Source organism: Danio aesculapii, chromosome 5 (assembly GCF_903798145.1).
Source record: "Danio aesculapii chromosome 5, fDanAes4.1, whole genome shotgun sequence".
Classification (NCBI taxonomy): domain Eukaryota; kingdom Metazoa; phylum Chordata; class Actinopteri; order Cypriniformes; family Danionidae; genus Danio; species Danio aesculapii.
Window position 1 is genome coordinate 58,725,037 of NC_079439.1, and position 25,446 is coordinate 58,750,482.

Sequence of the window (25,446 nt, forward strand, 5' to 3'; positions counted from 1 at the left end):
TTTAGTAAGCGGATATGTCCTTTCAGCTGGAACCCATCACTGCGAAACATCCATACACACTCAAACACATACACTACTACGGCCAATTTAGCTTACCCAATTCACCTACACCACATGTCTTTTGAATTTCACGTAAACACAGGGAGAACATACAAACTCCACACAAAAATGCCAACCGACCCAGCTGAGGCTCGAACCAGCAACCTTCTTGCTGTAAGGTGACAGCACTACCCACTGCGCCATCCCACTGCCATGAGATGTTATATGGAAATAAATTACAATTCAAAATTCATTCATTTTCCTTCCGCTTAGTCCCTTATTTATCAGGGGTCACCACAGCTGAATGAACTGCCAACTTTTCCAGCACACAGTATGTTTTATGCCGCGGATGCCCTTGCAGGCACAACCCAGTACTGGAAAACACCCATACAGATTTACGCACACACTCATACCAAGTTGAAACTATAAGACATAAAAAAAGGTCAAAACTGAGAGCCAATTATGAGATAAAAAAGTAAATTACAAATAAATTTTATCAATCACAATTGGCAAGTCAAATCTGACTGTAAATATATTTTTTTACCGAATATTGACTTGATAATATTGATACTATGCAGGATTACCAGGTTTTTTTGTTAATTAATTATTTTTTTTTAACAACAATACTAGCTAAGGAAGTTGCCGCTTGGGGCCAGCACATAACCCTTAACCCGTGGAAGAAAAAATCCTAAAACCCATAACCTTGGAAATAATGGAGAAAAAAATTAAGAGAAACAAAACAAACAAACAACAACAACAAAAAAACGGATAACCAAGTGGTTAAAATTTGTCCAAGACCGTAGAAAGAACGTGGACTTGACAACAATGATATTAAGTCAGTAAGTTAATTAGAAAGTATGAGAAAAATCTGAGATGACATATCACAAAGCCCAGGCAGTCATATGGCGTTCCCCTATCAATTTGTGCACTCAGGAAAAACCTGAAAACTCAGAGACAACTTTCTAGAAAACGACATAGGCTACTGATTTCAGGCAAAAATACTAACGTTATACATAAAGACTTGCAAAATGCATAAAATACAAATATTCAGGATGTGAGCCTAACTCGAAATGGAAACAAAATAGATTGAATCTATATCCTAAGTTACTAGTAATTAAAAATTCTGATAATTGGAACATAATTAAAATGTTACAATGATTATGCGTCTATGAAATTATAAGAGACAAAGATTACATTTCTTATCTGGGTTTCCAGGCTATGCGTGCAGTATAAAATAGGTAATCTCACCTGTCGTCTTCACAGTCTTCAGGTAGTTCGCTGGTTATGTTGTCATGTCACGTCTCCATAATATAAAGATAATGCGGGCTGTGCTGGTTTTTATAACAGAAAATGTTAGTTAATCATCCTTGAGTCTTCGCGTTTCTAGTTCGAGCCATCACTGTTTGACAGTTGACCATAAGGCGAGTAGGTCGTCCACACAAACGTATCCATTTCGCTTAATGCACAAACTTTTCAGAACAAAAAGATAACGTATATTACCCAGCCTTTCTGGGAACCTAAAGTCTGCGTTGTAAGTCCTATATGAGCACAGTATTACCATTTTTCACGTTAAAGGCGATGTGACTCTACTTAATCTGTTTTACTCGTCGGATAAAATGGTGGACATGGGGCACAGAATATTGGCGTTATGATCACCTGTCAATCAAACTGCCTACACAAGGCCAATATAAATTTAAGAGTAAAAGTAATTTACAAAAAATATATGGTGTCAAAGTTGAGAATGTCAATCAGATATTTTAGATTTAATATAAAAAGTAAACTAGTCATTGTTGATACTTCATTATTAGACAACAATTATGAGTTGACTGTAGGTAAAACTCCAATAATCTGTCTTAATGGGATGCACACAGACTTTTAATTTTCAGCCAAGCAGCCTGGCGGCTTCCGGTGAACTGTCTTTCCATTACAAAATTGTCATGTTTAAGATCAGATTTTTTTTAAATAAGCGATCTTCACTGTCTGATAGATATACGATATGAAGTGGGTCTCAGATCGGACAAGAAGCACTGCATTAAATTCCATTTCCCATGTCTTAAAATATGACAGTTTATTTTACCCCAGTATTTTCAATGGAATTTCTGCACCTGTTGCTACTGATGGTGGTTACATCTGTCTTTCATCTCGTTTTACGCTTGAACAAGTAAATGAACGCTAAAGTCTATTTAACTGAATGTATTGTAATTACAACATCGATGCTGTAAAAAACAACCTTGTGAAATTGAAAAGAGTCATTTTAAGCTTTCACCGGATGTTTATGGTTGGCTTTAAAACTAGCTGTGCATAGAAGCCCATTTACTGAAGAATGAGTCTTGTTGTGTGCCAGAAATGACATGAAACTGTTAAATATCTCAATACTTAAACCGAATGTTAATACAGTTGAAGTCTGAATTATTAGCCCGTTTATTTTCTTTCCCCCAATTTCTGTTTAACGGAGAGATTTTCTCAACACCTTTCTAAACATAATAGTTTTAATAACTCATTTCTAATAACTGATTTATTTTATCTTTTCCAAGATGACAGTAAATAATATTTTACCAGATATTTTTCAAGACACTTTTATACAGCTTAAAGTGACATTTAAAGGCTTAACTAGGTTAATTAGGTTAACTAGGCAGGTTAGGGTAATTAGGCAAGTTATTGTATAACGATGGTTTGTTTTGTAGACTATCGAAAAAATATATAGCTTAAAGGGGCTAATAATTTTGATCTTAAAATGTTTAATAAAAAATTAAAAACTGCTTTTATTCTAGCCGAAATGAAACAAATAAGACTTTCTCCAGAAAAAACAAAATATTATCAGACATACTGTGAAAATTTCCTTGCTCTGTTAAACATCATTTGGTAAATATTTAAAACAGAAAAAAAAAATAAATCAAAGGGGTTAATAATTCTGACTTCAACTGTAATATAACCAGATCAGCAACAGATCATAAGCAATTGAATAATCCACATAAAACGTAGGTTTCATTTTGTTTTATTATATAGATATATACAGGGATATGTACACAGTACAGTATATAAATCTGCAAGGGCTTCTGCATCTGCAACACGGCATGCCAAGAACAGAAATATAACCGTTGTTATTGTGAAAGTCTCTGAACTTTCACTCTTCACAGACCCAGTTAAAAAAAAAAAAAAAGATTCATGAATTATAAATTATCTGGAGAAAAACAAACAAAACAAACAAAAAGAATCATTAAAATCTGTAGTCTCCAAGCCCCAAATTAGTTGTAGAGTTCCAACAGTGTCTTCTAAAGCAAAATGTAGTTCCTAAAATATCCTGACAACATCAAAACTACACTGAAGTGAAGCTTCTATGTGTTTGCGATGTGAAAACAGCACAGGACGGGTGAGCGTTATGTAGGACATAAAATAAACACCACCACAACACACATGGTCTTATTATAATGCACATATCCATACTGAAGAGCTTCATCATCATCATCATCATCATCATCAGTTCACATACAGATTATAACAGCAGCACTGGTCATGTAGCGTAGCATTGGTAAAGTCTTGTGTAACCATAACACACAATTATGAGATTATGAGACGAGATAAATTGAGAAATGATTATGATGAAATATTAAGTTAAAATGTTGTCAAGTGACTAAATTTGACTTGACTGATCTTGACTTTCATAACTTAAGCTTGATTTTATGCAATAAATGAAAGGACAAAGTTTGGCTTGATTAATCTTGACTTTTACAACTTAGGCTTTGTTTTATGAAATAAATAAAATGACTAAGCTATGAAAGTCAAGATGTCAAGTCAAACTTGGTCCTTTCATTTATTTCTTAAAACAAAGCCTAAGTTGTGAAAGTCAAGATTAATCAAGCCAAACTTAGACCTTTCATTTATTGCACAAAATGAAGCTTGAGTTTGGCTTGATTAATCTTGACTTTCACAACTTAGGCTTTGTTTTATGGAATAAATAAAAGGACCAAGTTTGACTTGTCAAATCTTGACTTTCATAACTTAGTCCTTTTATTTATTCCATTAAACAAAGCCTGAGTTTGACTTGACTAATATTGACTTTCATAACTTAGGCTTTATTATATGCATTTAAAGAACTAAGTTTGACTTGACTAATCCTGACTTTCATTTATTGCATAAAACAAAGCCTAACTTTGGCTTGACCAATCTTTGCTTTCATACTTAGTAATTTCATTTATTGCATAAAACAAAGCCTAAGTTTGACTTGACAAGTACAGTATTGACTTTCATAACTTAGGCTTTGTTTTATGCAATAAATGAAAGGACTAAGTTTGACTTGATTAATCTTGAGTTTCATAACTTAGGCTTTATTTTATGCAATGAATGAAAGGACAAAGTTTGACTTTCATAACTCAGGCTTTGTTTTATGCCATAAATGAAAGGGATAAATTTGACTTGACTTATATTGACTTTTATAAATAAGGCTTTGTGTTATGCAACAAATGGCAACACTGACTTGACTAATATTGACTTTCAAAATTTAGGTTTGTTTTTATGTAATAAATAAAACAAAGTCTGACTTGACTAATCTTGGCTTTTATAATTTAGGCATATTTAACAAATCACTGCAAACCAAAAATTATGACAAAAAGCCAAATTATGAGAGTCAATAATGGGATAAAAGTACAAAGAGTTTATCAGAAATTATGGCAAATCGAGATGACAGTCTTCATTAATATTAAAAGTATATTATAAATCAAAATTATGAGTTATAACAATGACAATTTAAAAGAATTTAGATATGAAGTCAATTATGAGACAAGCCAAAATTATAAGATAAATTGACAAACAGAAATTACAATATGGTCAAACAACTGTAAATCAAATAAATTATGATCTCATAATTTTTTGAGTTCTCATATCATCAAAACTGGCCACTAAATAGAAAATATGAGTCATAATTATGATGTCAAAATTGAGATGAGAAGATTATGAGAGTTAAACATAAAATTATTATACATACGAAATTGACTAATTATTAGTCTAAATTGTCAACTGAGTTGAGATTTCAACTTTTAACTTTGTCAGCTTTGATTCATTTTGTCATATATGACTACAAAATCAAAATGGGTCATGACAGCAAATCAAAACTGAGAATCATTAGACTATATTACAAATTAAAACTCATAATTATGATGCATGGAAATTAAGATAGTAAGCCAATTTTGATACAAAGACAAATTAGACTGTCGTAACAATTTTAAATTTGACGTTTAATTTTTAACGTTATTTTGAACTGTCCTCAATTTCAGCATTTGCATTTTATATATTTTTTAGATTACATTTTTTCCACATTTTTGAAATATCACTGATACGGTTACGTCAGCAGACATAATACTCAACATGCAGGCTTTAACTATGAATTGTCAATTATATCAGCCAATTTTCATGTTTAAGCACTATCTGTTTTTAAATCAACAGACGTTTTTTAAAAATGTAAGTCCACAGCCTAAACTAAAATCCACGTTTCGCCTAATTTAAAAAAAGACCATGCTGAAATCACATGCCACTTTTGGTCTTATTAAAAAAAGCCTCAATTTTTACTATTTAATCCTATAACTGGATCATAAATCACGCACGCTTGTTTCCTGCAGCTGAGTTACACCGCCTAGCATCCGTTGCTTAAAACAAAACAGCAGCCAACAACGAAATGATTTAAACCCATGAGCCCTCGATGATTTAAACTCTCCAAATACGCTGCGTTGAGTATTTAAGGTCATAACATGATCAACTTTGGTTACGCGAATCCCATACGCAATTCCGTTGCACACAAGAGACAGACATATATTACTGTACCTCCTAATCTGGTACACAAACACAGGGTTCATCCACAAGGACTGTAAATCAGAAGCATAGTGTGCTTACGTTATTATACAAACAGCAGAACCATGAATGAAACACCTTCCAGAAGGGTCGGTGTAAGTGCTGTTGCCAAAACCTCGACACAAATCAACCCGAGCATCCCAGAAGTCATCTATAAATATCACTTGATATGTCTGCGTAAAAAAAAAACCCAGAGAAAAATAAGCAAAACCTCAGTCCAAGTAGCAGTAACGTCAAGCAAAAGCTCATCAAACTGTCTGGAAGTGAAAGAAAATTTACTGTTGATGATGGATGTCGAAAAACAACACAATGAGGAGAGATTACATCGAGTGGCGGACGTGAAAACAGTAGAATCGCAGTCTCGTGTATGTATTAACTAATGCAATATACACAAATATTCTGTATACAAGTATGTACAAAACACTTGAGAAGCGTCCGTTTCCTTCATATTTAGCGGATGGAAAGACGAAGAACAAAAAGAGGTATCGGGAGAGAGATGGGACAGTGATATTTTCTCATTTCCGGACCAAAAGGCGCATTCAGCGAACGACTTTGAAAGACAGGAAGCCTCCGTTCGGGCTCTTGCCAAGGCATGTAGAGCAGTAGTATATGGGGTCAGTAGTGTTCGCTCAGGTCTTCCTCACTGAATCTGAATGGATGGAGATAATGGGGTTCAGGTGGAGTGCATGTGTTTCTGTGCGCGCAGTGGGGTTTTGAGGAAGTGACATCATGTCTCTGGAAGCTGGCTGATGTCTGTAAGGTTGGTGTCGTTGAGGATGGCGCGGATGCGCTCTAATGACTCGGCCTGCCGAATGCGCTCCAGCTGCACCTGTGGGAGGACATTTAACTTTTAGCTTCATGTGGAAAAATCATATTATTATTATTAGGGCTGTGCGATATACTGTAGGCAAAATAAACCTTTCATGTTTTTCTTGAATGTTGCGATTTTGAGTTCACACACACAGAGAAGTTTTACAGTGTGAATCTGAAATATATTTCCGAAGGAAAACAATTAGATCTTTATCAAGTCCTGTAAAATGTCTCTAAAACAGACATAGGACAAAAAAAACTAATTTCACCAATTAAGGTGTAATAAACTGTCCCTAGAACAGGCCTATGACAAACCAAATAAATAGACTACTGTGTGTTTTTGTGTGCGCCGTCAAACACAAGTAAAGCTCAGATGTTCTGTTCGACCACATATCAGATGTAGTTGCGTGTACTTTTGAACGTGTCCACAGATGCATAGATCATAGAGCTCTTTGTGACGCTGCCGTGAAATAGGCTCTTTAGATATCGCGTCTTTTGCGCACACAAGTTCATTATTTCCAATGGAGTGACGCGCGCGCGTATTCCAGGCGTCCTCAGTTGAAAACATCTCTACTTTCGGAATGCTGCAAGCGCACCGTGAGTCACGTAAAAACAACGGAGCGTAGACTAATTACCTCAGACAAACACAGAGCACCCAGACACCCAGTGCTTTTTAATTTTCTCCAAAAATAAAAGTTATATCGAAACTGCAGCAAAGATTTGTTAGTTTGTCATCCTCTGAGAAAACGGTAGACGGTCGCCGAGCAATGACAAAGGAGCGTGAGCGCAAAGCACATTGAATGCTGAAGGAAGTGACGTGCCTCACGCTTTCCACATGCTAGAAGCGATATGCGACTAAGAGGTCTTATAAATTAGCTGATTCTGTGATACAGAATCAAATCACATTCAAATCGCGTTCGATTTCAATTAAATCGCACAGCCCTAATTATTATTATTCAATTGAGAACTGTAATTGGCACTTGAAAAATAAAAATTGAAGAAATAATTTTTTATATATTTATTAAAAAAGCAAAAATGTTACTAAAAATAATAATAAACTAAAATATAAAACAATATGTATAATTTTTAATGTAATTTTAATATTTAATGTAATTACATATGTTAATTATATATATAAATAAATATATATTTTTTTAATAACTTAAAAAAAAATGGGTTGACAGTTTGGGGTTTGTAAGATTACCTTATGTATGAATGAATGATTATGAAGAAATAATTGTGAATACATTAATTAAAAAACAAAAATGCTACAAAAATAATAATAAATCAAATAAAATGTAAAAAAAGAATAAATACATTTTGTATTATTATTATTTTACATTTTTTAAATAATAAAAAAAAAAGATTACATTTGACAACCTGGGGTTTGTGAGATGACTTTGGATTAATAATAAAAATAAAATAAAATAAAATAATAATAATAAACCAGAAAATAAATCTAATATATATATAAATAAATAAAAATAATAAATACATGTATTATTATTTTACACTTTTTAATAATAATAATAATAAAAAAGAAAAGTTTCATTTGACAGTTTGGGGTTTGTAAGATTACTTTCATGTTTTTGAATGAAATCTATCATTTATAGCAAGTCTACATTTATTTATACAGTTAAATTGTCAAATATTACAACAATTTTCAATCATTTAAATGTAATTTATTACTGCGATGGCAAAAAAATTAATTAATTAACACGGCTGGGACTTTAGGGTTGGGAATCACTACATCCACTAAGTCCCCTATAATACGATATTATAATGATACTCATCTCACGATACAATATTATTGCGATTTTAATTATTTTGCAATTTATTTCCTTTTTCTAACTTCATATTAGTTTCCCAAATGAAAAATCTGGCAATTTCTGTTTTACCTATATGTAAGCATTTCTCAGATTTTCAATGTAACGGTTGCAGTGCAAATCATATTGCAACCCAAATGTCAGCCTGTGCGAAATATACAGTTGAAGTCAGAATTATTCACCCTCCTGTTTATTTTTCCCCCCAATTTCTGTTTAATGGAGAGATTTCTTCAGCACATTTCTAAACATAATAGTTTTAATAACTCATTTCTAATAACCGATTTATTTTAACTTTGCCATGATGACAGTAAATAATATTTGACTAGATATTTTTCAAGACACTTCTATACAGCTTAAAGTGACATTTAAAGGCTTAACTAGGCAGATTAGGGTATTTAGGCAAGTCATTGTATAACGATTTTTTTGTTTTGTAGACTATCGAAAAAATGTATAGCTTAAAGGGGCTAGTAATTATGACCTTAAAATGGCTTTAAAAATTTTTAAAACTGCTTTTATTCTAGCCAAAATAAAACAAATAAGACTTTCTCCAGAAGAAAAAATATTATCAGACATACTGTGAAAATTCTTGCTCTGTTAAACATAATTTGGGAAATATGAAAAGAGAAAAAAAAAAAAAAAAAAAAAAAAAAAAAAAAGGGGGGGGGGGGGGGTCGAGCTAATAATTCTGACTTTAACTGTATATGATGGCAATATGCTGCAATTTTACGAAATAAATAACTCAGAAAGCACTTCTGCCTGAGCACGGACACAAATTGAGCTTAGACTCCCCATCAAAAAAATAATCTCAAAATTAACAATCAACGATGCATCATCTAATTGGAATGAACCTCAAAAAATAAAAAAACAAAGCAACTAAATTGGAATAATATCAGACTTTTGAACAATAGTGTAAATACAGTAGATGAACCATTTTAACTACAAATAAACAAGCATATTAGAAAATGTGTCATTCATCTTTCAAAATTAAATGTAACAATTAAATGAATAACTTATTAATAAATCTTTTCAATTCATCAAATGAATTGATTTACAATAAACTACTTAAGTTATATGTAGAATTCCTAGATGTGAGTTTGCCTGAACCCATGTTGCAGAATGACTCACTAGAAGAAGAAACACTGGCGACTCTGGCCAGATCTACTATCCTCTCTCAGGACTGTCTGACAAACTGTGTAGAAATTAAACTGTGGTTCAAGTTGTTTTTAGTGAAATGTGTTTACCTGAAGGGTCTGAGAGAGCTTAACAAAATCTCTCTGGACCTGCTCACTGACGTCCAGCTCTGCCTGAAGTCTCTGTGATTTGTCTTTCTCTTCAAACACCTGAGTCTCCAAAGCACTCTACAACACACACACACACACACACACACACACACACACACACACACACACACACACTTTTACATTTACAGTGACTTGAAGTCTGCTCTATATGGAAACATCCCACTCTTCCTCATGAAACCAATGTGGAAGTACACGAAACTGCAATTCATCGAAATCAGGCCTGACTCCAAAATAGAGCACATTTGTATTGACCCCAATGTTTAAAAGGCCAACTTTACAGCAGAAAAAAAAGAGTTACTGAAAGAATTACTGAAAATGATTTGGGTGTTTAAAGCTAATATCACTCTTCATGACAACTGTGTGAATATTTGTATAACTCATTCGTTTCGTTATATTAAGTCTGCATAATTAAGGGCATGGCCACTTAAGTGACAGCTAAGTCTTGCTGCTTGCCGTCACTTCCCCTCAGCCGATTCCAGCTGATTAGCTGCAGAACTCGGCATATAGATCGTATTTTTGTTTAGTTTTATGTGGCTTTACATAGTCACTAGCCCTTTTGGATTACTTCTTACAACTATCAGATAATATGGCATGCTGTGTTCACCTTATTGTGTTCACAAACCATTCAAGTGGCCTCCATTTCTGCGGTGAGTGTAATTCTTATATCATATCTATAAATTATAGGTGGGCATAGATTATTTTTTTTAATCTAGATTAAAATGGCTAATTTGAATTTTGCAGAAGGCATTCAGAATATGTGTGCTACACAAATAATAGGTCTTTGAGTACGGGTTTCTCAAGCCAGGTTGCGCATTGACCAGGGGCTCATCTACTGTTTTCAAAATGCATCACAAACTGATTGAGAAACTGTTCTACTATGATAATTGATGATGAAAATAAATGATGTTCAATAAGATGTACTTGTGTTTACTAACTGTTTATTCAGTTAAACATGAATTTTGAACTGTAGGCCTACATAAGCTCCAAACAGCGATTTTTGATTACCTTAATCCGACTAAAGTCATAACTGAACTAAACAGAAATGCAATTAAGACATGTGGAGTATGAATTTATTAGTGGCATTATTGAAGTAAACACAGCAATCAGACTATTACCGTGTTGTAGGACTTTTTTGCTAAATTTTCTGACAAGATCCACACACACAGCGGTCAGTAAAGGACCTTACGTACACACAGACACGCACGCACACAGACACACACACATAGATCGCAAAATGCGGAAGTTTTTTTCTTTCCATCGGCATGCGTTAGTAAATTCCATAACACTCTCAGTAGTCCTTACTCCTTATTTGCATCTAATATCTCAGTTTGTCACATCGGCATGAATGAAATGTTTATGAGTTAAAGTAAAACTGCCAAACTGCAGTTAAAGTCAGGCATCCTGCTGATTTGATTTAGAAGGCCACTTGTTTGTCAGACGGCTCACCGGTCAGGTATACATCCGAGCTAAAATATCAATGTGAAAATCATCATAGCTTCAGTGTTGCCATATTGGGCGGGAAGTGAAAATTTGGGCGGTTTTGCAATGCAACGCCCGCCCCATGGAACATAGGGCTACCCCCCACTTAGCTTGAATTCCAGATGACTGGGCGGGTCATTTAGCATTTCGGCGGTTTTTGGATAGCTTTTGGGCTGGAATCAGTCAGCTACATCTGGCAACACTGCATAGCTTACGTAGAACAGACCCGGCTCCCAACTCAACTTTGAGAATAGATTAACGGCGATATTTTTTTATCGCGCGGTAAAAGTCTCGCATTAACGCAGCACATTAACGCGGATAACGGCCCACCACTACTATAAATGTATTTGTTTTATTTAAGATCATTTATTTATCATTTATAAGTTTATTTAGACCTGTAATGCACTCCAGAATCTGACAGTGTTATGCCTGGATTTCATTAATAGCCTTGCATTTACTCACAGACTATATTTGAAGTATCTGGGAGTAGTTAGGGTTTCCCTTCTGTAGAAAAACGTCATAATGCTTAGTGGCTCAATGTATTACAACAGTGTTTTTAAAAGACTAAACACTTTAATAATATAGTACACAACCAAGCACATGTGGTCAGAACACAAACGAGTCGCAGTTAATAAAGTATTAAGAGTTTCTCCCAAAGAAAAGCCCATCTAAGCAAAAAGCTAGCAGGCGTCTCTCTAGCGCTGCTCATGCCCCGAGTCTTTGCCCATTTTCGGTTATCTGCGATCGGCACAATGACGCATAAACAGAATGGTGATGGTTGGCCATGCCCACTTGCAGCTTAATTTGCGCTCTTCAGAAAACTGGTTGACATCACGGACACTATGTCCATATTTTTTAAGTCTATGGCAGGGCTATTCAATTAGATTGTCATGGGGGCCAGTTCATCAAGAGCATCCCAAATGAGGGGCCGGAGAGATATGACTTGCAATATAAGTGATGACACAACAACATTTAAGACCCCATGTTGTATTTTTGCTTCTTAAGACACCCACGTTGTATTTTCTACATTAAAATGTTAATATATTGTATTTTGATACTACATAATATCACTGCATTGTGCAATGTGGCTTTTTTACAAACACATTCAAATGTTGTGTTTCAAAGCACAACAAAAGCAGTGCATTGCTTACGTACGCTTCTTCTACATTCAGACATATTCATTTGCTGTTTTGAACTGCAAAACAATTATGGATACAGTAATTATAGCTTTAGGTTGTACAATTATATGGTCTGAAGAATAATCATGGTTTTACGGTTAATCACGTCTAATGTAAATTTAAGCTTTAAATTAGAAAAGTATTTAAATGATCTGTTGTTATCATCTGCGTTCATACATACATAATCATTTTAATCATTTGCAATAATTCGTCTAACATATCTTATGTTTACATTGCACTGTAAGCCATGCACAACTCTCACCGCTACAGCATGAGATGTTTTCTACTCGGTGTGTCTGGAAGGCGTGAGCACACCGCTCCGCTTGCGCACGCATATTGCCATATATTCTTACATTGGAAATAACAAACTTGCAGGCGGAAAAGACGCTATATGTGAACGGCCCGCTGCTATAGTTAATCCAGTGTGCGTGCGTATTAGCCTTGGTGTACAAGCTCAGAACTTTAAACTAGCGCACAGGCGGCATAACTTTGTTTGATCGCAGCAGTTTCGTGGCATTGAGAAGCCTTTACATTTGTCTCCAAATCATACCCGTCAACATTGGGATGTGAAAATAAGGGATATGTCGACCATAATAAGGGATTCCCCCGATGCCCCCCTCCTTTAGCTTATTACAATTAATAGCTATAATAATTAAATAGTATCAAACTATCAAATCTCATTAACCGTTTCTTCACTGCATAACTCACACATTCTGATTAAAGAGCAACGAATGAATCTTTTATTTAATTAGATTTTTTTCGTTTAATTACATAAAATAACAGGTGTAACTTTAAAAATCCACACATCTAACATTATAATGAAAGCATTTGATTGCTTTCCTAGCTTTTTATGCTCATTTAGGACAAAATTAGTTGCGTTTGAAAAAAAACCCACCAAGATCGACATCTTTAGATATTTTTATTATTATTATTAATTATGTGTATGTCTGTTTAAACACACACCCAAAACCCAGACTTTCACTCCGCTTCAAATCGCATGTACAGAATCCGTTTGGGAAACAGCGTCTATTTATCACTATGAAGCACGTCATGCAGTTATGCACCGCTATGACTGTTTTGAAGATCGCATATGAAGGGGAGACAGCACCTGTAATGAAAAGGAAAGGGAATCCTGCCGTTTTTATATTTATTTCAAAGTGTTTTCATGCTTAAAGCGAAAGCACAGAACAGACTCACATTAAGAGCAAGAGGCAGCCCCTGGTGGTTCGGCGGTATGGGTTGCGTATAGCGAGGCTCGGCTCTTTAATGTTTATTTGCCACCCTCCAGTGAAAGACTGAAAATACGGGAGAAATACGAGAAAACACCTTTACGGGATGATAGCGGGATAGAACTGTAAAATACAGGAGAATCCCGGGAAAAACGAGAGAGCTGACAGGTATGATCCAAATGTTTCCGGCTGCTTGCACCACTCGCTTAATGTCAGGTGACTCACACTCTGTGCAGCCTTCAAATGTGCTGTATTGAGGTCACTTGATAACTGTAGCTGCCTTTTTTCGACTGAACAAAATTTTTTTTATGACTTGGTCACACTATTTGGAGGGTCGGAACAGATTGCCGCCAATTGAATAGCCATAATCTAATGGTATAAACTCACTGGACATTGCATTAGTTCACCTGTTCAACTGCCCATTGCAAATGTCAATTCAGCCAATTACATTGCATGATCTTATGAAAATCTCTGAGGAATGTTTCAAGAAGCTTGCTGAATTTATTCCACAACAAACTAAAAATGGTGAAAACTAAAATAGGCCCAGTCCAGTGCTAAAAAGCTAAACTTAATAGTATATATGAATAAATAAATCATTTAAACAGTATTTTATATCCTTTTTAGTGTTCTGTACAGCACTTTAGTTCATTTTGATTGATTGATTGATAGATAGATAGATAGATAGATAGATAGATAGATAGATAGATAGATAGATAGATAGATAGATAGATAGATAGATAGATAGATAGATAGATAGATAGATAAAGAACATTAAATGTTTTATTTTGGATTTTTTACATGTACAATACTGCTGCTTGGGTGGATATAATATTTTAAGAATATTGCTTGTCTGATCGGTCACATGCATAGGAAGCAGTAAGTAGGCCATGAACTTTGCAGTTTTTAAAAGAAACATAAGTTAAAGCTCAGCAGGCAGCAGTGTATTGCAGTGTAAAGGCAGAGCGGAGTGGGTCACATGAGGGTTCAGACCTTGCTGCCGAGCGTGTCTTTGAGCTGCTCTTCCAGACTGTTCTTCAGGCGCTGGACACTCTCCAGCATCTGGCTCTTCTCTGCCAAGCTGCTCTCCAGCTGTTGTGAACATTAGCAGATCAGTCAGAAGCAAGACAACAAACACCAAATTTACTTTAGCTCAACAATTTGTCTCTAAAACTGGTTCAGGGATTATTTGACTCCAATATAATATGTGACCGTGGAGCACAAAACCAGTCAAATTTGCTTTGCATTGATGTATGGTTTATTAGGATATGGCAATATTCGGCTAAGATACAGCCATTTGAAAGATTAATATTGAGAAAACGCGCCATTAAATTTCAACAAGCTTAGTTCATAGAGATGCAAATTACTCATCAAAACTTTTGTTTTAATAGAATTTTGCAGGGAAATTTATAAAATATCTTTATCTAATATTCTAATGGTTTTTGGTGCCTTCCCCAATACTGATTAATTTGGGATGCACAGAATTATCCTTTATCGGCCATTTTTCTCTTTCTGCTGAAAACCAAAAATGCCGTTTTCATGCGAAAAAGAAAAATGACTGAAAAATACAAGTCAAAAAAGGCTTTGCTGCACCCGTTTAGTGTGTTATTTTGACTCTCCCTCCAGAGGTAATCACTATATGGTGTGAAGACTGGACTGGACATGAAAATCACTGCACTAGGAAACCCATTCATTTCAATGGCTTTTGCCGCACAAGATGATTTGTTGCTACACTGACCAAAGCACAGCAACAGTGGAGCGCATCATCAACTATTTTGCACAGGCGTCATGATAAAACTTCAAAATAGCTCAGTACTCTGCTCTGTGTATATTCTGCTCATGTACAAGTATACTTAGGTCCCGTTTACACTGTCAGGTCTTGATGCCCAATTCCGATGTGTTGCCTTTATCTGATTTTTTTTTGCCTCTCCGTTTACACGTTTTTTTAAATTGTGACCCATATATGATACATGTGTTTACACTTGCCATACAATTTACGATGTTGCGCATGCATAAATGCGGGTTCTAGCATCTGCGCCACACTAGCCACTATGGAAGAAATTGTCTTGCTTTTAGCTCTGAGAAATATGCAAAGTTCGCCCAATTTGTAAATGATTTTGAGGCGGAGAAAGGAAAGGGCCTTCATCGCAGCTTGCACCTATGGTTTATATATGGTGTCGTCCACTATTCAGAGGAATTTGTGGGTACGAGAGAGATCTCAGGTCTGGTGGGAGCAAATTGTGGCGACTGACCACTTTCCTCCTCAATGTTTCCTCTGTTGTTGTTGTTTACTGCGTCTGTGTCTCCTCACACGCTCTTCCTTCTATGTCATTAAACCGCGGAAAAGTACTGCATTGTTGCAAGTTTAATGACGTACAAAACGGAATGCCTCAAATCCGATCTGCCTGTTTACATGATAGTCGCATTGTCACATATCCTATTTAAGTCTGATTTATTTCCACATATGAAGGAGGCCTGAAACCGATCTCTGAATATCCGAATGCATGCAGGGTTTTTTTTGTGTTTACAACGGTCATTGAACAGATCCGATCTGTGTCACATATGAGCAAAAAAATCTGAATTGGGTCACATTTAACTGGCAGTGTAAACGGGGCCTTATATATGCATACATGAACCGCACATGCTTACTGTAAAAGCAAAGTTTGCTCAAATAACACACAGATAAGACATTTCTATGTAGTAAACTTGTTCCTGCTGCTTTCAATATGATGAAAATAAAAACTACATAAAATACATACAAATAACCTTTATTTGTGGAGTAAATGCCATATGCCAAACTAATGCCATATACAGTTGAAGTCAGAATTATTAGAGCCCCTGAATTATTAGCCCCCCGTTTATTTTTTTCCCAATTTCTGTTTAACGGAGAGAAGATTGTTTTAGCACATTTCTAATAATAATAGTTTTAATAACTCATTTCTAATAACTGATTTAGTTTATCTTTGCCATGATGAAAGTAAATAATATTTGACTAGATATTTTTCCAAACACTTCTACACAGCTTGAAGTGACATTTAAAGGCTTAACTAGGTTAATTAGGTTAACTAGGCAGCTTAGGGTAATTAGGCAAGTTATTGTATAACCATGGGTTGTTCTGTAGACTATCGAAAAAAAAAAGCTTAAAGGGACTAATAATTTTGACCTTAAAATGGTTTTTAAAAAAATTAAAAACTGCTTTTATTCTAGCCAAAATAAATCAAATAATACTTTCTCCAGAAGAAAAAATATTATCAGACATACTATGAAAATTTCCTTGCTCTGTTAAACATCATTTGGGAAATATTTAACAAAAGAAAAGAAAATTCAAAGGGGGGCTAATAATTCTGACTTCAACTGTATATGACTTATTAATAACTGTGTTCTTTCCTACCTGTTCCTTCTCACTCTTCACTCGTTCCAGTTCCGTCTTCAAGCTGGAAAAAGACGCTACAGGATGGAAGAAGGACAACAACAAAAAGTCACATGCTGTAGCTGTGTTCTGCAGTTAATGCAAGATGCTCCTAAAAGAGCACAAGAACAAGGCAGTGTTCCCCTCACTAACAGGAGGAGACATTCGCTGTGTTAGTGCTGAACAAGACAGAATTCAAACTGAAAAAGTGTGACTTGACAATGAATTCGGCATGACTTTTAAAAATGAACAGTAAATAGTAGAGGGTGTGCTTTTATAAATGCTTACGCCATTACCTACAATTCCTCAATCTTAGCTTACTGTAGAACATTTAAAAGGCAGCTAATGAGCAGTGCTGGGGAACAAAAAGAGTATAGTATAGGTATAGTTTTTAAAATAGTGCAGCAATCATATAAACAAGTAACAGAGCCCTACAGGTTGTTCAAATAAACAAATGGAATATATATGAAATAAACTAATTAAAACTATAATTGATTTAATAATTATATCTGCTCATTTCCAGTTGAGTGAGCTTAGTAGTAAGTAATAGGAGTAGTTAGTAATCACAGAAGTTTGTTCAGAATTTGTGTTCGATTTTATAGTTAAAATATAGGGATGCGCGATATATCGGCGGCCATATCGTTATCGGTTGATAAATGCTATTTTTAATGTTATCAACATCGGTCCAAAGTCAAAATTAGGCCAATATCTTTAAGCCGATAGATTACGTAATTGTACAGAATTGCCTGCCTCACGCATGCATGAGTCGAACTTGCTCAGGCTTGTCCAATGCACTATAACAGAACTTTCCTCACATTGTTTATTCCTTCAAAGTCCGACTTTTCTTTGTGCGGCATTGCTGTGCGATAATAACTCAGTAAGTAACCATATTCCTTACCATCAAAGATATAGAGTGTCATTGTGTATTTTAGTTTAAATTGCCTCAGGAAAAAGATTACATGTGTAAACATAATAGCAGCGATGCACACGTGCTAAACAACTGGTTGGGTTGTTTGTAATCCTACATGATTATCTGTTATCATCAACATGTTGCTTGCCATGTGTTGTTGATGTAAAATTGTATTCAGTTTGATCTGCATATTTATAATGATTATAACAAGCGCATGTGATGGATATCAGCACGCACGCATATAGTGACCCAACAGAGCCTTTACGGCACCTCAAACAGCAGCAGGGGAGTCGAGTGCCAGTCACTGAATCCACCATAGGGATTCTTGACCATCCGCCTCATTCTGTCTTTACATTATGGTCTGTTTGTCAAAGTCATCTGTGCTCAATGCTCAGGTGATGTATCAAAATCGGACTCCAAGGACAAATCTGACTCTGCTTCGAGTGTGCACGCATCACACAGCGCCTGCAGTTACACTTTCAAACTCACATCGGTTTCATAAAACTTTCACTGATCATTTTTCCCCGCAATTGACAGCAAGAACGAACATAGAATCGTTGTCTGATTTTCTAAAAAAATACTATCTATATTTAGCTTTTCATTTGTACGGTGATTCTGAATTGTCAAAACACCTCTCAAAACTTTTTTCAGACATTACATATTTGTATATATATGTACAGTACTGTAACACGTTTTATTCAAGCACATTTGAGCTGGTTTCAGTTCTTCAGTTCTTTCGTTTTCATTTAATTTAAAATATATTTATTTTACTTGTTTGTAAATTAAATCCCATTTTGTTATTTAACGTATTGTTTTTATGCAACAGTCAAGTTAATGTTGTTGCATGTTAAATTTGCTGTGAAGAAAAGGAAATAATTTAGTGTTGGCATGCTGATTTATGTGAAGTCGTGAATATATCTATATAATCACCTTGCATTTTTTAAATAATAGCTTTTTTTGCTATGAGTAGGCTAATCTAGGATCAATTCAAACTTTTATGAAGTTTTTAAAATAAAATCAGTTGTTTACTGTATAAAAATATAACATTTTGAAATATTTATCGCCTATAATTTGTAGATTATTGCCTCTTAAATCTTAAAAGTTATCGGTTATCGACCAAAAAAATCCATATAGGTGCATCCCTATTAAACTATATGAGTATTTTATTAACTAACATTAAGGTTAATAATGTTAGATTGTGTTAATTAGCTAGCTAGCTAGTAAACAGCAGAGTGATTTTAACTAACATTTTTCCTCATGTCCTTGACATTACTACATATAAATTAGGAAAATGTATTTAGTGTGTATGTCCACAGTCATTTAATATTCATTGTTTTTTTTTGTGCAGGATAAGTACCGCTAAGAAGACCTAAATGCAAGTTACAAGGAAAAGTCTCAAACTTTCTTTTTATTTCTCATCTGGATTTAATACAATAAAGTAGGAAGTAAAGCACTGATGCTTTATTTCCAAATGATGTTTAACAGAGCAAAGAACGTTTCAAAGCATGTCTGATAATATTTTTTCTTCTGGAGAAAGTGAAATCTGAGAAACTCTTGATTTATTGGAGACACGGTGTATATGTTTATATATAAATAAAGTTTTAAATGCTGCTTTGTCTACTTTACCCATAAAAAGCTTCAATGCGAGAAAAAAAAGAAAAGGAAATCCAAAAAAAAAAAAAAGGTTGACCATAATTAACCTTAATCCTTAGTAGCTTGACATCAGTTTCAAAGCAGCTTCAAAACACTGACGCAAGTATGCAGACAATATTTCAAATGAATAATGTGGAGTGACATTTTCATTATATAATGCATATTTGCAGCAGCATGAGCGCATCACATTTCATTTCTCTGAGCTGAACACACAGTCACGTGATGTTATTTCATTAGTATTAGTATGGTACACAGCTAAATGAAGCAGTACGTAGCGAAGTGGATGTGATGAGAAACAGTGCTGATGCATGGGTTTAGCTAGTGTGTTAGGATGAAATCTGTGGTGCCACTACAGACAGACATGACCTACACAAATACACACTCAGACAGAGATTCGTACCTTCCAGGATGTCTGAACACAAGGGCACCAATGCAGAGAGAAGAAGTGGAGGAGAAAAACACAGTATTGGAATTGAAACACGAGGAGATATACAGATAAATCTGTTGTGCATTCCTCTGGCTCAAGGAGTTTAATGATTTGAATCAGTTTTGTTGAAAGCCAGATGAAAGGAGCAATGCTTCAAAAAGAGAAGTTGGATTTGGTTGGATTTTTCCAACAGCTAAAGACTCATATTTCAAAGTCTCAGCGGAAGCCAGTGCTAACATTCAGTGCAGCCAAGAGGCTTTTAATCATTAAAGGGTGGGTGGGATGGACAATCTTAGATCAGGCATTCATTTAATGTTACTGTGATTTTTAAAGGTTTATTATACATACTTTGGCTTGAAATTCAATTGAGAAGGGAATTTATGATTTTAAAATATCAACTTAATGTATTTATTACCGTTTATTGCTAACTATTGTAATGAATTTGAACTTTTATACAGTTTTATGAAGTTTTATACATTTATTAACCCTCCTGCAAAATGTGTATTTTTAAAAATATTTCCAAAGTAAACAAAGCAAGGAATGTTTCATATTTTTAGCTGGATTAGTTTTTTTTCTGGAGAATTTCTTATTTCTATTAGTTTGGCTGTAACAATAATAAAAAAAGTCATTTAAAAACAACAGCTGATCAATATAGGTCAATATTATTACAATATAACTTTTTGTTTTGTTCCGATTGGCTACAAAACAAACCACTGTCGTTCAATGCCTAATTAACCTATTTAAGCCTTTAAATTGATGAATACTTTTATCTTGCAAAAAATAACTAGTACAATTTGTTTTTTAAATCTATTGCTTAAAAAAAGGAAAAATTTCACAGGAGTGGTAATAATATGGTCTTTAACTGTATGTAAACAAAACAACAAAATTATGTATACTCCATATATTAGTCCCAATTCAGTGCAAGAATAATTTGTATAACAATCAATATAAGCACACATGAAATGATAGACAGACAGACAGACAGACAGACAGATAGACAGATAGACAGATAGACAGACTAGATAGACAGACTAGATAGATAGATAGATAGATAGATAGATAGATAGATAGATAGATAGATAGATAGATAGATAGATAGATAGATAGATAGATAGATAGATAGATAGATAGATAGATAGATAGATAGATAGATAGATAGATAGATAGATAGATAGATAGATAGATAGAAAGAAAGAAAGAATTGCGATTGAATCTAATGCTTTACTGTTTATGAATGTCAATCATTACACCAGTGTGGATACTTTATTTTGGATAAGTATAGATTTTTCACCTTAGAAATGCATCTGAACAAGGAAGTAACATTTCTGCAACTTTGGTTGAAAAATTATGCTATGTACCAACAGTGAATAATTCTAGCTACCACCAACTAGCTTATATTACATCACAATGTGCAAATTATTATTGTTATACTTTATACTGAAAAACATTAGATTTTAGTGTGTATTAGCTTTTAATTTATTCATTTAGATTGCTTTAATATCTGTCTAACTGTTATTACATTCAAATTTCATACAAGGAAACTGTTCTTTTAGCCCAAAGAGTTAATTAAAGTTCTTGGAACTCATTTTCTTTTACAATCCACCCCTTGTAGGCTATATACACATTTGAACTCAGAATTATTAGAGCCCCTGAGTTATTAGCCCCCCTGTTTATTTTTCCCTCAATTTCTGTTTGACAGAGAAGATTTTTTTCAACACATTTCTAAACATAATAGTTTTAATAACTCATTTCTAATAACTGATTTATTTTATCTTTGCCATGATGACAGTAAATAATATTTTACTAGATATTTTTCAAGACACTTCTATACAGCTTAAAGTGACATTTAAAGGCTTAACTAGGTTAATAAGCTTAACTAGGCAGGTTAGGGTAATTAGGCAAGTTATTGTATAATGATGGTTTGTTCTGTGGACTACTGAAAAAAAAGTTAGCTTAAAGGGGTTAATAATTTTAACCTTAAAATGGTTCGTGAAAAATTAAGAACTACTTTTATTCTAGCCAAAATAAAACAAATAAGATTTTCCCTAGCTGAAAAATTATTATCAGACATATTGTGAAAATTTCCTAGCACTGTTAAACATCATTTGGGAAATATATTAAAAAGAAAAAAAAATTCAAAGGAAGCTAATAATTCTGACTTCAACTGTATATATACACACATATATGGTTTTTATATATACAATTATTTTGTGCTGTCAATAAGAAAAATAAATGTGAATCTAAACATCAGCTGTAGGTGGAAACTTTTCTCAACTAGTGATTACCTGAATCTCTCATTCAATTGATTCGTCAAAAAGGCTGATTCATTCAGAAATTAAGCAAATGACTATTTTTATGAAAATATCACAGAATCATCGACTCAAATGATTTATTGAAAATCAGATTCACTGTGAGCTTGTATATTGGTGAAACAACAGTTCTTATTATTGTAAATTATAAATATTACACATGCCAAAAATACTATGGAAGTCAATTTGTCTGGTTACCAAAATTCTCCTAAATATTTTCTTTTGTGTTCAAGAGAAGAAAACTCAAACATGTTTGAAACAACTTAAAAGTCAAAAACTATCAAACTGAAACGAAACGCCCAGTCCACTCACCGATCTCTTCTTTACAGCCCTCGATCTCCAGCTGTAGAGTGTCCTCCAGGTTCTCTTTTAGGCACTGCTCAGCCTGAATCTGCTCCTTCAGGAACAAAATTTCAGCCTTCAGCTTCTCCTCTAAATGCTCGGCTGCTGTGCGTGCAGAAACGATGTCCTCCCTGTACTGCAACACCAGCTTCTGAAGTTCCTGGGTGGAAAAACTAAACTTCAATAATGTGGAAAATTTTAGTTAAACGCACAGTATTGACCTCATTCTGTAATGCGGAACTGCGTTTGTTTTAGAACTTCCAATTTAGTTTCCTATGGGAGAAATGACTAGGAATAATAAACGGTAGAAAACAGTCAAACTACTTGCTCTACAAATAAGTGTGTTCATTACTACAGGGTGGGCCATTTATATGGATACATCTTAATAAAATGGGAATGGTTGGTAATATTAACGTCCTGTTTGTGGCACATTAGAATATGTAAGGGGGCTTATGAAAGAATAAAGTTAAGTTAAAACCAAGCACACCATTGTTTTTCTTGTGAAATTCCCATTAAGTTTGATGTGTCACATGACCCTCTTACTTCTGAAAAAACAAAAGTTGGATCCAAGATGGCCGACTTCAAAATGGCCACCATGGTCACCACACATCTTGAAAAGTTTGCCCCCTCACATATACTAATGTGCCACAAACAAGACGTTAATATCACCAACCATTCCCATTTTATTAAGGTGTATCCACATAAATGGCCCACCCTGTATACATAAAAAGTTTGCAACATCAAGCAGAATAACAAGCTATTTTTAACGTCTAAAAATCAACGGAAGTGAATGAGAACGGAAGTTGCAAATCTAAGAGATTCCAATGACTGCATCCGCTCATACGTCAAGAATAAGGTAAATTAGGGCCATTTACACAACGTTTTCAGCCAAAAACAAGAAACTTTTTATACGTTTTGCCTGTTTATTTACACAACAGCATTTTTTTTGTTTTGTTTTTACTGAAAGTTCATAATTCTAAAGACTGGTTTCAAAATGGAAGTTTTAGAAAATGACAGATATTCCTTGTCCATGTAAAAATCCAAAAACAACAGCCTTTGGAAACGATAACGCCATGCTCATGCATAGCACGTGTTTAGGGGAGTGTTTAATACCAAGGAGACAGAGTCAAATATTCAAATACTCTCCTGGGTAGGGTTGCACCAGTGATCATAAGTACTTTCTTAAACTGGAATGTAAAGTCCACACAAGGGGCTTAGTAATTTGTTCTCACTTCAGTTGCACCACATGTTCTTAGGGCAAACCGTAGTTAGAAGGTCGTAAGCTCTCCGTAAAGTCATGCGTAGTCGCATTGAATAACGTAATATCCAATAAAAAGCCTTTAAATCGTTAAACTGCTTTAAAATTCTATAACTAATGCATCTATATATAACTGTCCTATTAAAATGAAATTATAAATTATATTTTTATAGTGCATTCAAATTACAGTCAGTTACTAATAACAGACGACGCACACACCTGCATTGCGAGCAGTGAATGCATGCGAAATACACACGACGTTATCAAAACATTAAACTTGATTTTTTATATCCTACACATAAAACAGAAAAGGGAAGCAAAAATATCTCAGACATAAAAAGATTCCCGTTTTAATTTCTGGACACATTTAACACAAAACACTCCTTGAAAGAAAATTAAACACTTCTTTCACAAACAGAAACAAATGCGAGATTTGGGAGGAAGATAAGGCTGTGAGTAGAGGGAGATCATTCTACAATATTACCGTGAGCTCTTCAGTGTAAACTAATCTCGCTGTCATCTCTCCTCCACTGTTATACATGCGGAGGCTGCCGTAAATATTTAGTTGGAACCAGAGGTGGGTAGTAATGAATCCCATTTACTTTGCTACATTTACTTGAGTAAAATAGTTGGGTAACATGTAATTTTTGAGTACATTTAAAAATGTGTACTTTTACTCTTCCTCAAGTAAATTATTAAGAGAAAAATCAGTACTCTTACTTCGCTACATTTGGAGGCGTTTCTCCGTTACTGTTAAATGATAATAAAAATGGTTCATATGACTTGTTTGCAAATATCGCGAGACGCTGCATTAGATGGGTTGTGTCGCGAGAGGTTGCTATAGAGACGCGTCTCCCGCTTTCAGGAGCTTATATTGGAATGATGGCTGAAGTCAAGGAAGACGTGTGAGTTTATACTGCAGTCACGCCATGGCCATCTGCGGTTCCGAGAAGGATGGTCACGCTGTCTGTGCAGTAAGTTTATCGGACCAGGTCACCCCTTGGTCTCAAGTTCAGTCTATGTTTTCACTCAAACTTCAACAAGAATAGTTTGATAATGCGATGGACGCTGTAATTTACATTGAACTGACATTGCAACATTTACATGAACTACAGCTCCAACCGGAAAAAAACATGTGGTGAACCTTATTAATGGTTACCATGGTATAACTAAAGAAACTCCTGTTTAGTGAAAAAACTGATTAGTCCTGCACATATTAGTCATTCACAGTGTTAACCATTAATAATAACATTTAAACATTATTTTTAACATAAAAATGGTGTGTATTTATATTTATATATATATATATATATATATATATATATATATATATATATATATATATATATATATATATATATATATATATATATATATATATATATCAGAATTATTAGCCCCCTGTATATTTTTACTCAATTTCGGTTTAGCGGAAAGA

At 34.4% G+C, this 25,446-nt stretch overlaps 1 protein-coding gene across 1 annotated transcript in view; it reads right to left on the reverse strand.

Annotated features, from left to right (window-relative positions):
- Positions 1-3,018: 3,018 nt before the first annotated feature.
- Positions 3,019-25,446, reverse strand: part of rabep1 (rabaptin, RAB GTPase binding effector protein 1) — a 68,356-nt gene continuing 45,928 nt past the window's right edge. Inside the window, exons 14-18 of the mRNA XM_056458549.1 lie at positions 22,721-22,910; positions 17,092-17,147; positions 14,694-14,792; positions 9,758-9,874; positions 3,019-6,709 (exon numbers count right to left, since the gene is read on the reverse strand). Of these exons, the coding sequence (XP_056314524.1) occupies positions 6,608-6,709; positions 9,758-9,874; positions 14,694-14,792; positions 17,092-17,147; positions 22,721-22,910 (564 nt within the window). The 3' untranslated portion in view covers positions 3,019-6,607. The remainder of the gene's footprint in view (positions 6,710-9,757; positions 9,875-14,693; positions 14,793-17,091; positions 17,148-22,720; positions 22,911-25,446) is intronic.